The 17,007-nt window shown below is 34.3% G+C and overlaps 1 protein-coding gene across 2 annotated transcripts; it reads left to right on the plus strand.

Annotated features, from left to right (window-relative positions):
- Positions 1-1,439: 1,439 nt before the first annotated feature.
- LOC123319361 (4-coumarate--CoA ligase 1-like) lies at positions 1,440-13,476 on the plus strand. 2 transcript variants are annotated; one of them, XM_044906281.1, is made up of 6 exons: positions 1,440-1,798; positions 7,443-7,552; positions 10,425-10,942; positions 11,138-11,291; positions 12,051-12,347; positions 12,918-13,476. In XM_044906281.1, exons 1-6 carry the CDS (start codon positions 1,792-1,794, stop codon positions 13,431-13,433), a joined length of 1,602 nt encoding a protein of 533 aa, XP_044762216.1. In that variant the 5' UTR covers positions 1,440-1,791; the 3' UTR covers positions 13,434-13,476. The 2 variants fall into 2 exon arrangements, with proteins under 2 accessions (XP_044762216.1, XP_044762224.1); XM_044906289.1 differs by lacking the exon at positions 1,440-1,798 and adding an exon at positions 6,379-6,478.
- Positions 13,477-17,007: the final 3,531 nt, after the last annotated feature.

The following is a 17,007-nucleotide window of genomic DNA, read 5'->3' on the forward strand; positions in this document are numbered from 1 at the left end:
TTTTAAATATATTAATTTGGTGCAAAACTTTATCCCAACCCTGTATCTATACGTATTGTTCTCTAGACGAGACTTGATATTTCATTAACAAGAAGAGACGAGGCATTTCTCGGTCTCGTCTAGAGTCTCGTACTGGCATCGTAGTCTCGTGAATATTTTGGACAATATAGATGAGCATTGCTTCCGAAGATGAAAAATAGCATCTATTGAAAAATTGCACAATGTTTATGGAAACAAATTGAGGTCTTTCATTCAAAATCGTGTGACATAATGTCAACGGATACTCCATTCACTTTAGATGAAACCCGAACAGAGGTTTGTTGATCTTATTCTGTCATCGTATTCTCATTATTGCTGAATAACTAATACAACAATAATCCAACTTGACAGTTCATCAGGAAAATAGTACAGCACAAGCTAAGAATTACGTTTAGACCCGAAATATCGATGTTCAACATTCCATAGCCTACTTGACGACGATTTTTATTGAACGAACGTTACTTACACAAAATAAGCAAAAACAACACCGCCAAGCTTCGTAGTCATTTCACTCTTTCCTATTTTCCTTCCATAAAAACTCTCGAAAGCACGAAAAAACAAATTATTTTTAACGAAAATTTCAGAATGATCGGGAGCAGAAATTTTTTCATTCTTTCGTAATAAAATTCCGCACTTGGCAAAAACTTTCAGGGTATGTTGATGTGAAATACGAGCTGGTGGTCTCCGATATATTTCATAACAATCAGAACTATACACCATCCATTTAATTGTGCGTTCATTCATATTCAGTCTGAATAAGACTAGGTATATCGTAAAGTGATGCAGCTGTGGCCTTAACCTAAACAAATAATAATACGATTTGCCATATCTTAGTTTCTGCAGCAGAACCATGTGTTCATAACCTTCAATAAATATGGCCTAAAGAGACTATTCTCTATATTTGTCTACGATATCCTAGGGTAAAACTTCCCCTAGGATATCGTAGGATATCAATATTTTTGAGGAAACATTTTTAATTAGCAAGTTAGCATTCAATGATAATATACAGTATACAGAGTGATTCACAACTATATTGGCCATTGGGACATACAACATACAACAAGAATCGAAATATAGTGATAGGACCAAATATCCTCAAGAAAGCTATTGCTGTGGAAAAAACATGTAGGGCGTTAAAGTTGAACGAAAATAGATTATAACGTCGCATTATAGGTCACTATTCTTACCTGTGTTCGGTCAATGTCATATTTTTCGAAAGTGTACGACAAAGAAAGAAAATATGGTTTATATTTTAAAGCGGGCAATTATTGATATTGATTATTGCTTTTATCAGTAGTTGTTATGTAAATTTCGAATAACTGCTACATTTGACGGACGACGGACCTAAATATTATGACGAGATAACGATCAACTGATTCTTTCAGCATCATTCAGTTCATACTAATGAGGAAAGTGTTTATTTCCTTTAACTTCTTGGTCAACAATGATTTGAGAAAGCATAAAAATCGAAATGATTGTCAATCATTTCCTCCAAGTGTAGGAAATATTGTTGTAAATGAATACACATATTCTTCCATTTACAATTGATTGCTTTCATTGAATCAATATTTATCTCTTTATCTTATTCACAAGTTTAACGATCGACACAATTGATTCGAGTTTTACTATTGAACTATCTTATTCTGCTATCATACTCAGATTAATATTTAACGCATAGTGCATGGGAATAGATTATTTCCGAAATAAAAATTCACTTGTACATTGTGAAAGTTAAGCGTGAATTGTGTTATAATGGTTGGTAAGTACTTTTTATTGTTCATAAAAAAGAATGGAGGACTGAGCGCTGAAAAATATTTTTCTCCTAATGATATGATACAACTAAAATATGATGAAAGAAAAAACTATTTTTTCGCTTCAATCAGGAATTTAATTTTGGTTCCATACCCAACTTCACAAATGTTTTATGTTGACATGTTTTCATACCTATTAAGGTACATTTACAACAAGCTGACAACATGTATCAGGTATACACAGAAAGTGACTAAAATATGTAAAGCAAAAAAATGCATATCTTCGGTATCAACCATTTTTTAGAAAAATGCTCGAACTGGACGATTTTATTTCAAACGACGCAACTTTTCATGTTTAATTGAGCAGTTTGTCATATGCACTCCCTCTATTAGTGGTGGAGGGTAGTTGAGGGCAACCCTAACTTTTTGCGCGCTCAAAATTGATACAGCTTATGTTTAGGTTTAGGATGAGGATGATTGGGTCTTTGACAATTTCATTAGTTATAAGGAAGAAATGATTACAAATTCATTTTCAAATCAGTGCCAAACACTGTTTTTGAAGTGTTATCAAAACCAAGGCTTTTTTGTAGGGTATAGTATTTGATGAATTATCTGAATTAAAATGTACAATTACAAAAATAAATGAATATGTAATTGATACATTCTTTACTAAAATAAAAATTATTTTTCATCTAACTTTACAATTCTCTTCTGCAAATTCTAACTCTTCAAAACAAACTAAATACTAAACCTGAAGCGCCTCAGAGCGAAAACCCGTTCAAAGTTTATCACGGAACTTCAATATGCAGACGACTGCGCACTTATCGCTAGCAGCCCAAAGGATCTACAGATAATGCTGGACACCTACAAACATATATACAAATCTTTAGGCCTTAGACTCAATATCGACAAAACCAAAATCCTGGTAAGTCCCCCAGAAAGCCTTCAAACACAGATCAGCCTGGAGAATGAAACTCTAGAACAGGTCGAGTCTGGAAGCTCAAGTGTTTCAAAATCACGACCTCAATCTGAAGACCAAGACAGCTCTTTACAAAGCAGTCGTCCTCCCAACGCTTCTTTACGGAAGCGAAAGCTGGACGCCCTACATGCGACATATTAAACAGCTTGAACAAACGCAACAACGTCATCTAAGACAGATAATGCACATCAGATGGTTCCAAAAAGTTTCGAATGCAGAAGTCTTGCAACGCGCGAGTTGTACAATTGAGACTCAAGTAACGAAGGCCCGACTCAGATGAAGCGGTCACATTCTGAGGATGCAAGACACAAGATTCCTTGAAATAGCTCTGTATGGCGAATTAACAGAGGGAGCCCGGAAACCAGGAGGCCAGTATAAGAGGTTTAAGGATACACTACATCAATCCCTAAAATCAATTAATGCCAATCATAACTGGGAACCACTAGCGTTAGACAGGTCACAGTGGAGGTCTATGGTGCACAGTTATAATGGAGAATGGAGACTCGAGAAGAATACAGCGGCGGCCAGATCTGGTTGGTGACTATCCATGCCCGGAGTGTGGAAGGATCTGTAAGTCACGGTTGGGTCTCTTCAGTCACAGGAGGGCACACAGTCGCAATTAGCCCTAAGAAATTATAAGTCTGTTCTTTTTTATGTCTTTTTGTAGATTTATTCCCGGTAACGGGATACAGCAATGAATGAATGCATGGAGCACTGGAAATCTTCGTGATCAAACAGATAATGCGAGGAAAACGTGAAAATTCGTATTCAATGACTTCAAACCTTTCATACCTAAAGAAAAAAAATTGAGATAAACGCGTTCCCCTGCATGAAAAAATACTCAATTATATTCAACTTATTAATTTTAAAAATTGACTTCTTTGTGCATTTTTCTACAAAATGGCAAATACTGAAGATATGAATGTTGTGGGTTACTTTTTATTCACTCTGTAGTTCGTTTTAAGATCATATCTTCGGAAAGTGACAAGTATGGGGTAGAAGAGAATATTTTTTTTTCCATTCTTGACCTCAAAGATCAGAAACGTAATCGAAAATCTGATTGTTAGGAACGAGTTTAAAATGACCTGCGAAGAAATTACAATATAAAAATCTTTTACTTTTGGTTTTTATTCTTGATACAGGGGGTCAGCCAGAAAAGCACCCTATACCTTATATGCGAAACTGTACCGAAACATTTTTCAAGTTAAATTTTTTCTGAATAAATCAGTCTTCATTAATTCATTAATACCATATGACTAACTCATCTGTAGTGAGCACACAAAATTACTTTTTCTTTGAATAGAACATACTATAATATATTTCATTCGAAATTTGAATATAGCTTAAAAGGCATTATGGCTCAGTCTGCCTGTTTCGGATTAATTGATGGTTTTCAGCAAAAATGGTCCAATATTCGAAATACTGCAAGTAGGTTGTCTTTCTAGGACAATATATCATATCAATATTCGAAGATAATTAATTTGGCGTTGTAAGAATTAGTGCTCTTGAGTAGGGGAGACTAGGGAGCATTGATACATGGGGAGGCTTGATACAGGCTTATATCCGCGATCTGTAGCCGTTTTCAAAAGTATTATACTAGTGAACACTATTCTTTGGCAGAGGGCATTGCGTGACGTTAATCTGTAAGGCTAACAGTAGTTTGTTTGTGAAATATTCAACGAAGAGTGTTTCGAGGTGAGAAATTGTAAGTTTTTACCCAAGTTACCTAAGGGTTTTATGATCATGCATTAATTCTTCGGCATAAACAAACATTTCACTGGGAAATATGCATAAAACTACTCAATTTACAGTTTTATTCGCTTTTCAAAATATATGAGTATAAGATGAAAACATAAATCACTTTAAAAATTGCTTTCAGGGAGGTTTGAGACATTTGTCGTGGGGAGGCCTGATACATGTATCATCTCCAAAAAATATTCCGTAGCTAGTTGGATAGGCCTACATGAAGGCGTCTTCACCATCCAACATATCAAAGGGATTTTTAAAAACCGTACAATCCCCATGTATTTAACGAGGCCGACTTTTCTTGTGTGGAAGTGACTAACTGACAATTTCCTGATTTTTCTACACCTATGGGACCAAAGCAAGCCAGTATCATTGCTGACCTACCTACTGAGCTGAATAATCCTCTCGATTACTCTCCCAGTACATCGTATCAATCCTCCCATATGTGGGGAGGCTTGAGACAGTTTGCATGTTTTTGTGTTCAACGTTCTGTACAGAATAAGATGTTTATGTTTTGCGACTTCTATATTTATTTTGTTGAACGATTAATTGAAGAATTATATAATATAAGAAAAGTCCTGCTTCTTCATATAATTCAGTTTCCAGAATAAAAATTCCAAAAAACGTATCAACCCTCCCCAGTCTCCCCTATTAACCGGCTAATACAATTAGTGCAGAAAAATGCAAGGTTAGAGCGTCGTGGAATAATTGGGTGTCCATCCACGAGAGGTGTAGGAGAAATTTGGGTTTTTGATATAAGGAGGAGAGTCAGTCGAAAAAAATTGACGGGAAGTCGTCGAGAAGATGAAGAAGTCGATGGGAAGTCGGGAGTAAAAAGTTGAAGTTAGAGTAGATTCGAGAGTCCCAGAGTAGAATTCGGCCGTTCGGGAAATTAAGAATTTTTTTTTAAAGTTAGGTCTCAAAAGGCAGACGGATATAGCTATTTAGAGAATAGTGAAAAAGAGTTTCTTATTGAAGATAAAGTCGGGTGTTCGAAAAAAATTTCCTCATCAGCATCATTGGGCGAACAACGATCGCAGAAAAAGGTAGAAAGTTCCAATTTTATTTAGATTTGCTTTTCTCACATTTGGGGCTCAGGGAAAAAAGTGAACACAGTCCAGAGTCCTGAAATCTCCTCTAAAATTCATTTGATTTTTGATTATATTCATATTGTTGTTGTGTGTTTGAGAAAATAGATTTCAACCCAATATCTTAATGTTTGGTGCTTTGCGCTCTTTGAATATATTTTAAGGAATTGAATTGAATTTGGTCGTCATCGACCAAGTACGTGCTTGTAAAGAAGTTTTTTTTTTCAATAGAGAATGTGTTAATTTTCACATGAGTTTCCTTTGAACTTTCTCCCCAGAAAGAAAGAAAATATAGAAATAACATCACTATTTCTGCCTTTAAAAGGGCCTTCAATTTTGTGTGTTTAACATCTAAAAAAATAATCACCCCTTGTTCAGTGGAAAGCCGCTCTTCCATTGATTCCAGATAAGGGGTGCGTTATTACAATGGCCGGGGGCCTCTATTGAGACTCTACAGGGTGATTTGTCCGATTTTACTTTTGAAAATAACTTTGATATGGCTCATTCAATTCTGATGAAATTTTTAGTGCAGTTCAATATGAACGTAAATTCAATAAATTAATCAAGATTTTGAAAATACCAAGAGGTTTTTCTGATAATTTCAAATTATGTGTGCAGGTTGAAAAAACACTCTGTACATTGCGTTTCCAAAACTTCATTTTCCGTTTCAGATTCTAACATATTGAGTTTTCCGAGAGAGAATTTTTTAAAAATAAAAATATCGAAATTTTGCTCCAAATGTTTCAGTACCAGTGGAAATATTCTCAACTAGGAAGTAAAGCTATATCGTCAATGGATGCAAGATGCAAAGTTCTGAAATAGGATTAAGAAGTGGATTTCATGTCTGTGAATAAAATAATTAAAGAAGATTGACGGGCATATGTTCTGAAAAAGTTTCATTAAATTTCAAATCCATATTTGGGTGCTCATATTCTGAATAAAATCATTTAATTTGATTGAATTGATTCAAATACTTCATTTGAACATGAACCAGCAAAATCTACATCAATGAAAACATACGAAACATGAAAGGCGAAACTAAGGAAACAGAATTGAATTTTTCAATCAATTATTTTTTTTCAATACAAAAAACCGTCGCCTTTGATGTATTCATGGATAAATTTGGAATTTTTAATGAATTTATATGCGGTTTAATAATTTAAGAAATAGGGGAAATGATGCATTTTCAAAAAGTGGCAACATTGTTTTTGAGCTCTCAGAAACGATCTGTTTATAAAAAAGCTCAAAATTGGATAATCCTAATTTTATCTGGCAAAAACCGAAACTCGATGGCCTGCTAACAATATTTCGAATATTGGACCATTTTTGCTGAAATCCTCAATAAATCTGTAACGGGCAATTTAAGACCCATAAAACTATAGAGGTATTTGATTTCGTCTTCTTAAGCTTTATTCAAATGTCGAATGAAATATAGGGTGTTTCATTTAGAAAAAGACCACTTTGTGTCGCCCCTCTGTACACAAATGAGTTGGTCGTATTACTCGTATTGTATCAGCGAATTATTGAGGACTGATTTATGCAGAATAAATTTTTCTCGAAATTTTTTTCGGTAGCTCCTATAGATTCGCATATAAGATAAATGGTCTTTTTATGGCCGACACCCTGTACGTGTTGTACCTGTATGTACCTCTTGTATAAAAACTGGTAGTGACTTTCACATTTTTTCAATCGTAAATTCGTGATTGGAAGCCTTTCCGTTGAATTTTAAAGAAAAATTCTAATTTTTTTTTGTTCATCGAGAAGTTCATTCATTTATACTTCAGTCTTTTTTGAAAATATCAAGTTCAATTCCATTGGCAATGATCATATGTTTTTCAGTTGACCATGAGTATATTATTAAAATGCCCGATGAAGATACCGTTCCAGAACATGGAATAGGATTTGAAATTTTTCATCAAATGAAGCTTCGGAAGAATGAGGTTTCGCAGGTGAGATTCAGAATTGCATTCTATTCTATATCATAGATTAACTGTTCAATTAGTCTATATTCATATATTATGTATCACTAACTTTTATTTGCTGCCTAGCTCGTTGAAAATTCACTAATTATTTACCGCATCTTATTAGATTTGATATTGTATTCTTTTCTGTCGTAGTTGATTAAATTGTAAATTCGATCCAAAATTTATTCATAAGAAATACTTTTTAAATGTTGTTTCATCAAGTAAGGGAAGGTTAGCTGTTGATAATGAAGGACAATAAGTATCCAGGCACACCTTTGAAAAATATTGAAATTGCTGATACATTTTCGTAGGTACAATTTGTTGAGTGACTGCAAAACAGAATAATTTTTCCACACAATGCAAGATAAAAAACCGTAGAAGGTTGTTGAATATGAAATACATTATTCAGGAAAACTTTCAAAATAACAGTGTAACCGTGAGTTGTTGGGAATTGATTTTCATTGTCCTTCATACAGAAAAAGCTACCGATAGAAGATGTTTAATTCGAACGTAGAGGTCCAGACAAAAATAAATGGGGACTGGGGACATTATCAGATTTGCAAAATGCGGAATGCATGCATGATCGATAATTTCATATCATGCTGGTTTTCCCAAACAGTATTTAGCGGAATAAAAATCTGATAGAGAAAGTATTTTGGGAATCAAAAATTTATCTTTATGCCAAATCATTGCTTTTATCGAAATTCAATCAATTCCATTCAAAAGGAATGAGTGATAAAACTCATAATTGACGCAGAAAAGTGACAATGAATTACAGATATTTTTAAGTATGCGTTGAGGATTTGAAATTTTAATCAATGAATTGGATTAGTCCATGATCAGATTATGTTGTAACCGGATATTTCTGAGTACATCAGAACTCAAATCGAAAAATTAAAAAAAAATTGGGTACTATATATATTCTTTTGATATAGAGCATAACAATCTTTAACAGCAAACAATAATTATAGCATGTGTATGAGATACAGTTTTAGCAGAGGTTAGCGTAAACGTAATACAAATTGGTGTATGATACAAGAGCTTAGGGAAAAACCTCAGTAAAAAAACCCTTTCTCCCCGTGAGTGTAGTGGATTGTAATTGTTCACGAAATAAGCTGAGATATTCCATATTGAAGGGCATCTCGCACTGCAAAAATTGATTCTTTCTCCAACAAAAAGGAAAATCCCGAAAGTCTTCTCCAAGATACCAGAAACTACATTCTGAAATTCATTTCATTCGATAAAACCGTTTGTGGGATAGAACTGAAAATATAACATTTTATATGGTTTTTCAACAGCCTGTATCTCTTAAACCGAGCCGATTCGGAAAAAATGGTATAGGAAATAAGTGTTTCTGTTGGCCCCAAGAGGCTACTGTTAAAATATTTGTACGAGTTAAAGACTCACCCTGTATAGAGGGTGTTTCATAGTTAAATACAAGATATCACATTTTCGGCATTTGTGCGATATATCTCCCTTCATGTTTGAATATATTTTTGGGAAGAAGGGTGGTATTGGGCCAGAATTTCCTATATATATATATATATATATATATATATATATATATATATATATTCTTTTAAATGTCAGCAATACATTTTTAGTTATCAAACAATATAGCATATGTATGAGTTTTAGCAAAGGTTAGTGTAACGGGGTACCATACAATTTAGAGTATGATACAAGAGCTTACGGAAAAACCTCAGTAAAAAAACCCTGTCTCCCCGTGAGAAGTGTAGTGATGACAAATTTGTTTACAGAATAAGCTTTTAATACTGAAGGGCTTCCTTTCCATTGACATAAAAATTTCTTTATCCTTTTTCCATTTCGAAATAATATCTGAAACAAAAAAACAGAGCAGAAAACGCCTTCATCCAAACTTATTTCAAAACTTATTTAGGGTATGATTGTAATAGGTGTATGGTACTCGCTAGTTTGTTCGGAACAAAAAGCAAAATTTCACGCGTTCTTGTGAATTTGTGATTAGCAGTGAAATATGTTTGCTCTTTTGGTATTTCGTTTTCACAATATGACAGACTTAAAGCACCCATAAAACCCCTTTCACTGTTCAGAATTCTACTTATCTTTGTTTTTACTACCTTCAGATTTAAGTAAATTAGGTTTGCTCCATGTTTTTGGTTTGCTGTTATTTGTTTTTGAGTGAGATTCAATTATGGGTAATAATAATTTAGTTTGGTTTCGAAATTATGTCAGAAAATTTGGACGAAAGCTATATAACAGCCTTGATCGTCTACTAATAGTCATTGTAGAATATAGTTCCAATAACCAGAGGTGGTTTACGTCTGGATATCCCTTACACGCAGTTGAGCTATATATGCCTTTATTCTGCATATATTATAAGCATTATCATGTCGACTTAAATGGCTATATTTCCTCACGAAATAAACCTTAGTAGAAGTGAATTCAAAATGAGAAATGACTCGATTATTTATCGACATTTTCGAGAAGTTTTCAGATAATAATCAAACTACCTATATTCTCATGAAGTAACGTATGATGTCATAAAATTCAACCATTTCAAACAAAACCTTATCGGTTAATACACCATTTTGTTCAATCAATTTGTAGGTTTATGCAGGCTTCCTCCTAACTAAGAATTAGAGAAGCAAACGTTCTAAGGGGAGTTAACAATGGGGACACACACAAAACCAATCTTTAGAATTTGGAAGGCAGAAGTTGTTTGAAAATTGAAGGCTTCTGAGGGAAACGATATTATATTGAAAAAATTAGATGAACGTGAAAATTCTTCACTAGTATAGCCAGGCGAATAAAAGTTAGTGAATTTTATTCAATCAACTGAAGTCTTCATTCCAAATCTTCTTCATCTTGTTTTCAGTATATTGTAGAAACTGATGAGTCAGTAACAATTGGTGAATTATTGGACGCTTCAACAAGAGTTGCTATAAGTCTGAAAAAACTGAATCTTGCCGATGATGCTATCATTGCTATTTCTTCATGGAGTCACAAACAAACATGCATCCCCTACATAGCTGGATTATTCAATGGTAACATAGTTACTTTCTTGGATCCCCTCGTTACGCCGAAAGACAAAGCTCTTATGTTCGAAAAAGTAACACCTTCTATATTGTTTGTTGATGAGGATAACCTCGGAAATATAGAAGAATCCTTGAAACTTGGAGGACTGGATATCAAAATAGTGGTTTTTGAAGGAAATAAGAATGGATATATTTCATTGGAGGAATTTTCGAGAGTTACAGATTCAGAAGTGGAAGCATTTGAACCTGTTAAACTTGATAATAATGAACGCACTGCTGTGATTATTTTCAGTAGTGGTACAACTGGAGTGCCAAAGGGAATTTCTCTTTCACATTTAGGTATTCTATCACGTACCGGGTAAGTTTCAAGATTCAGAGAGTATATGAAATTCATCACAAATATCAAGGTCTAATCGTGCCCTTGTTGATGCTACGAAGGCGTACTAGGGCTTCTGATTCGATTCATTTTGAATATCATCTTATATCAGCTAAGAATAGAAATTTTATGTGGCAATTACTTTCCAAACTGATTTAGCTGATGTCTCGTTTTCAGTGGATTTTCTATACCTGTAACAATAATATTATCTGCACCAAATTGGATATCATACTGCCTATTGCTGATTAGAAGTCTTCGAGAAGGTGGTGCAAGAGTTCTAGGAAAAAACTACGATTTGAGTCAAATATGGAGACTCGTAGACAAATACAAAGTGAGTGAATCAAATTCTCAACGATGAATTTCGTGTAACTATTTATTGTTAGTTGATGAAGCAACAGCATTTAGGTTTTTTTATAATTTCCAAATAGTTTATACCCGCTATTCACATATATTCACGTCAGAGGAAGTTTGATCCTTAACAAATAATGCTAAGAAACAAACATTCTGACATCGAAATTTCAACAGAATTACTTTTGTTTTTAGTTCTTTAATTCACGTCAGACAAAATAAACATCAAAAAAAATATTCTTATAGTATAGGAAATTAAATTATATTTAAAAATTATGTTCGATTCATCTCAATGCATACAACAACTTGATAAACAAATAATTTATCGAAATCTAACTTTGTAAGAACCAGAGTAGAAAATATAGGTGAGATTCATTTATTTAAATTATACATCATAAGACAGAATTGTTTTTGACTATTGACATTTGCTACTACAGCATTGGGTAACTCAATTCATTTATTGAAATGGGAGAAATGGCTGATTTTTCAGTGTCAGTTTTCTCTGTTCCCATTGTAGTTAATAAATATTTTTCAGTATAACCTATCTTATACATTGATATAAGGCTGACGATGGCAAATTGGCTAGTTCAATTCAGATGGTAACACTTGTTGATATTCATATCGGCGGGTGGTATGCATCTGAATTTATCCTTATTATTGTATTCATTGCCTTCCTGTTTAGGCGTGATCATTCTTTTATTAATCTCCTGAATATTTATTTCTTCATGGACGTTTTTTCCAGATCAATATGATGTTAGCATCAATCTACCAATGCAGTCAAATGATTAAACAACCCATAGAGGATGGTCTAGATATATCTTCGTTGGGCTTGTTGATAACAGGTGGAGCAAGTATGCCGCCTGAAATATTTTCAAGATTGAAGCAAGTTGTACCCAACGTTTTAATTCTTCAAGCATATGGCTTGACGGAAGCTTGTGGCCCTACGTTGGTTTTCGATTTGGGACTGGCTAAAGATCGGGAATTCCACAAGAAAAAACCAGACAGTTGTGGTACCCCTATTCCAGGGGTTTGGTATAAGGTAATTAAATGATATGAATCGTAGCCTTAGTTCTACAACAGTCTTGTAGGCCCAGATAAACAGAATTGTGGGGGTAGAGGGGTCTCAGCCAAACCTGGAAGATGTTTTGCTGTGTCTGAATGATCAAATTCATCAAGGAATTCATTCAGTTCGCAGTGAGATGCAATTAACACTTGAATAACGACTAGTCGAGGTCGCGGTGAATAAAAACATTCGGTCCTGACCTAAAGTCTATCATTATATTATCGAATCTGGGCCTAGCTCAGCCTTTCAGAATTGCGAACAATTAGATATTTCCCCTCTACTTCTTTTACGCGGGGTGCTTCACCCGGGCTGATCTAAAGCCATATGATCCATATTTTTCATCAGCATGCAGTTGCAGATATTCATTCCCTAAAACTCGGTGACAAAATACAGTAAGTCGACAAAAAAAAAAAGAGGATAAGAGTCAAAATGCTATGTTTATGCTATTTTGAGTAGCTGCAGTTCACTGCTACTAAACTAAATCTAATTAGCTTTCATTATTTTTTCGCGAAAATAAGTATAGATAAATATGAATTGATTTTACAGGTTGTAGATCCAGAAACCGAAGAGATATTGGGCCCAAATAAGCCAGGTGAATTAAGGATAAAATCAAGATATTCAATGCTCGGCTATTACAACGAAGATTCTTCAAAAGATTTCGACTCCGATGGTTACCTCAAAACAGGGGACATATTGCAATACGACGAGGATTTGTGCTTTTTTGTCATCGACAGATTAAAGGAGATGTTGAAATATCGGGGCTTCATATGGAGTCCCACTGAACTGGAGAATGCTTTGATCACGCATCCATTCGTTGAAATAGCAGCGGTAGTTGGTGTTCCACACATAGAGGATGGTGATCTGCCAATGTGCCTCGTTAAATTAAGAGAAAATTGCCAAGTAGATCCTGACGAATTGGTGGAGCATGTAAACAATATTTTGAAAGATGAACGGAAGAAACTGAGGGCAGGTGTTAAAATTGTGAAGGATCTACCTCTCACTGGGACTGGAAAGATTCACAAGAAAAAAATACGGGAAATGATCTTAGATGGACAAATATAATGTACCTACTGATAATGAGATGAGAATAAATGATCGAAGTTGAGCCACGCTACATTAGCAATCTACCTCAAGTTTGTTGGAGACGTTGGGGTAAAAGGGCATTAGTCACAAATAAATAAGTATTTTTCTTACGACAGAATGAAGGCTGGGACTAAACGCATTTATAACTTTGAATAGGGTAAGTCTTTGACTCGTACAAATATTTTTACAGTGGATTCTTGAGGTTAAACGAAACACTTTTTTCCTTTACCATTTTTTCCGAATCGGCTGGGTTTAAAAGATACACACTGTTGAAAAACCATAAAAACATTTATTTTTAGTTCTATCTCACGGTCAGGGGGGTGAAACTCTCTCAGTAATGACGCGAACCGAATGAACTGCTGCCATCTCTGAAAGGTCAGCGAATTAATATGAAAAAATATTAGTTTCCTACGCTGATAATTCTGCGCATAAACTAGAGTGACTTTGTAGCATAGACTAAGTTAATCTTTGATTCTGCGCTTGTGTGTGAAATTGATATGTCAAATGATCAACATTCGATTTCAAGTTTGTTTGTTCATTTTATTACAAGTTTTCGTTGGGAAGAAATAGGGGAGACTGGGGAGGGTTGATACGTTTTTGGAATATTTATTTTTGTAAAATGAATTATATGAAGAAACAGGACTTTTATAACATTATATAATTCTTCGATTGATCGTTCAACGAAATAAATATAGAATTCTCAAAATATAAACATACTATTCTGTACAAAACGTTGAACACAAAATCATGCAAAATGTCTCAAGCCTCCCCACATATGGGAGGATTGATACGGTGTACTGGGAGGCATGAGACACATAAACTGAAAATATAAGCCCCATTGTTATCACTTGCAAATGTCACATATAAACATTTTTGTGCCATTTCTAACACGGTCACATTCTTCTTGGCACCATTGCGAGCACACCTGACGCCTGATCCAGAATTACTAGATCAGTAGGTAGGTCAGCAATGATACTGGTTTGCTTTGGTCCCGTAGGTGCAGAAACATGTTCAGAAGGTAGGTTGGATGGTAAAAACGACTTTATGTAGGCCTGTCCAACCAGCTCCGGAATATTTTTTTAAGATGATACTTATATCAGGCCTCCCCACCCTAAATGTCTCAAACCTCCCTGAAAGCAAGTTTTAAAGTAATTTATGTTTTCATTTTATACCCATACATTTTGGCAACCTAATAAAACAGTAAATTAAATAGGTTTATGCATATTTCCCAGTCAAATGTTTGTTTATGCTGAAAAATTAATGCATGATCATAAAACCCTTAGGTAACGTAAGTAAATACTTACAATTTCTCACCTCGAAACACTCTTTGTTGAATATTTCACGAACGAACTACTGTTAGCCTTACAGATTAAGGTCATGTAGTGCTTTCTGCCAGAGAATTGTGTTCACCAGTATATTACTTTTGAAAACGGCTACAGACCGCGGATATAAGCCTGTATCAAGCCTCCCCATGTATCAATGCTCCCTAGTCTCCCCTATTGTTGTGTACCTAAATTCAAGAGCAACGAGTAAAAGTGAAAGAAGAGAGAAAAAATTGCCTGTTCTTATGGTTCCTTATAGAGTTATGGTTGGCATAATTCTTCAGAAGGAATTCGAAGAATAAATCTTTTCTGATTACGTAGGATGTAGTACCAAAGAAGAGGTATGATTTTCTCATGAAGCGCTTGAAATCTTGTCCAAATTTGAGGTATTTCAGCTCATAAAAGATAGATAAGTTTCATTTAACTGATTTTTGTTTGTTTATCAATCATATATTCTATTATTTTTCAATTATCATATGTGAACATTTCATCTAATAAATTGTATGTATGAACTCAGAGTATTATTTGTTACATAGTTGTCTCCAAATACAATAAAATAAAATTACCTTATCAAAGCGTGAAGAGCGCTCTCGGCAAATTAATCGAGATTAGTTTGCTGACGTTTAAGAGATGGCGCTTTTCTTCGTAACAAAATAAGTTTCCCATCTATAGTGTTTATCTATGCTCACGGTTTCATCTAAGATGTCTAAAACTCTGGTGTATTCACTGATTCGATTTTGTTTTTAATTTCGTGGGGATATGGGATCAGTTTCGTTTCTCTCACTGTAGGTAGCGCTGTTTGGAATTTGACAGAGCATTGTCAATTGATATTTGAAAATAATTTGAATACTCGCTACGACTCACGAATATGTTCTATTTATAAACGATTATTGGTGTGTGAAAATGTATTAGTTTCGCGAAAGGGATGTAGAACATTCATTTATTCAACATGTCGTTCAGTTTTCTGTATGGACAATCAAGAACTACAGCTAAGAATTCGGTGTTGTTGGAATTTGAAGCAGAACCAAATGAGATGAACGAACATTCGGGACCGATATAGCTAAGTTTTATGGAAACTTCAGCAATATTTCAAAGAAACTGTTTTGGAAATATGTAATGTGAATAGTGAGCATGTATTGAGAATCAGAAATACATAAATCTATTCGAGTCTGTTACTTAAAATATTCTTCCTGAGTAGATATAGTGAAAATTCCCTTTCCGTCAACTGAATATATTGGATATTTGACCAATCAACTGTGTTTTATTAATATCATATTGAATTATCCCCCCTCACGAATTCAATTTGTCAAACGGAAATTATCTTGAAGAAAAATAGTAAATACTCCTTCGAACCCTTATTCGATAGTGTTGAAAATATTGAAGGATTTGTTTTTACAAAGAAAATTAAAGTGTAAATCATAAATAATCCTTAACAGCTGATAAAATGGGCCAGTTCATATTTTGAACTCGTTGATCGATATTCGATATATGAACGCAAAACAAAATAAAACGAGAGATCATTGGACTTCCTTTGGTAGAACAAGGATAGAACGAAGCAAATGACATGGTGGCGCCGCCACGAAACTGATCCCATATCCCCGATTTTCTGAAATGTTGATGCTTGCAAAAAGTGACAAGTGCACACACCAGTGTTTTAGACATCTTAGTTTCATCGAATGAAGTTTTTCCATTATGACAGTAACGTACCATGGAAATACCAAAAATTCAAAGAACCCAACTCTTGAAACTAAGTTGGACGCTATCTAATGAATGATTGATAATTTATATTTTCTCGTATAAACAAAGCACCGTTTTCGAGTAACTTCATGTTCAAAAATTGAAAAGTATTCGTGAAATTTGAAAAATTGGGTACTTTGGCTGTCACAAATTAAGCTGGTTATTCTGAAACTACATAATTTTGTTTTTCCAGGGGTGGCACAGCTCATTATGAATAGTTAAAATAGCTTTATTTTTTTTAATAGGGCCGAATCGGAAAAAATTGTATAGGAAAAACGTGTTTCCTTGGACCTCAAGAATCTACTGTTAAAATATTTGTACGAGTCAAAGGCTCGCCATATATAGTTTTCCCCAACATATTTATTTGGAATGTGTTCACAGTCGTCATATTAGTGGTTTTACCTCGGAATTGATGATAATATGCTGGAAACTCTTATACATCTACATTTTGGAGTTCTGCAAGTTGTCTCAATAGTCTCATAGAATATGCGTCG

Source organism: Coccinella septempunctata, chromosome 1, assembly GCF_907165205.1.
Source record: "Coccinella septempunctata chromosome 1, icCocSept1.1, whole genome shotgun sequence".
Taxonomy (NCBI): domain Eukaryota; kingdom Metazoa; phylum Arthropoda; class Insecta; order Coleoptera; family Coccinellidae; genus Coccinella; species Coccinella septempunctata.

Coding starts and splice junctions, on each gene's coding strand:
- LOC123319361 (XM_044906281.1), top strand. Junction 7,553..10,424: donor GGAAGAATGAGGTTTCGCAG/GTGAGATTCAGA, acceptor TCTTGTTTTCAG/TATATTGTAGAAACTGATGA. Junction 10,943..11,137: donor GGTATTCTATCACGTACCGG/GTAAGTTTCAAG, acceptor TCTCGTTTTCAG/TGGATTTTCTATACCTGTAA.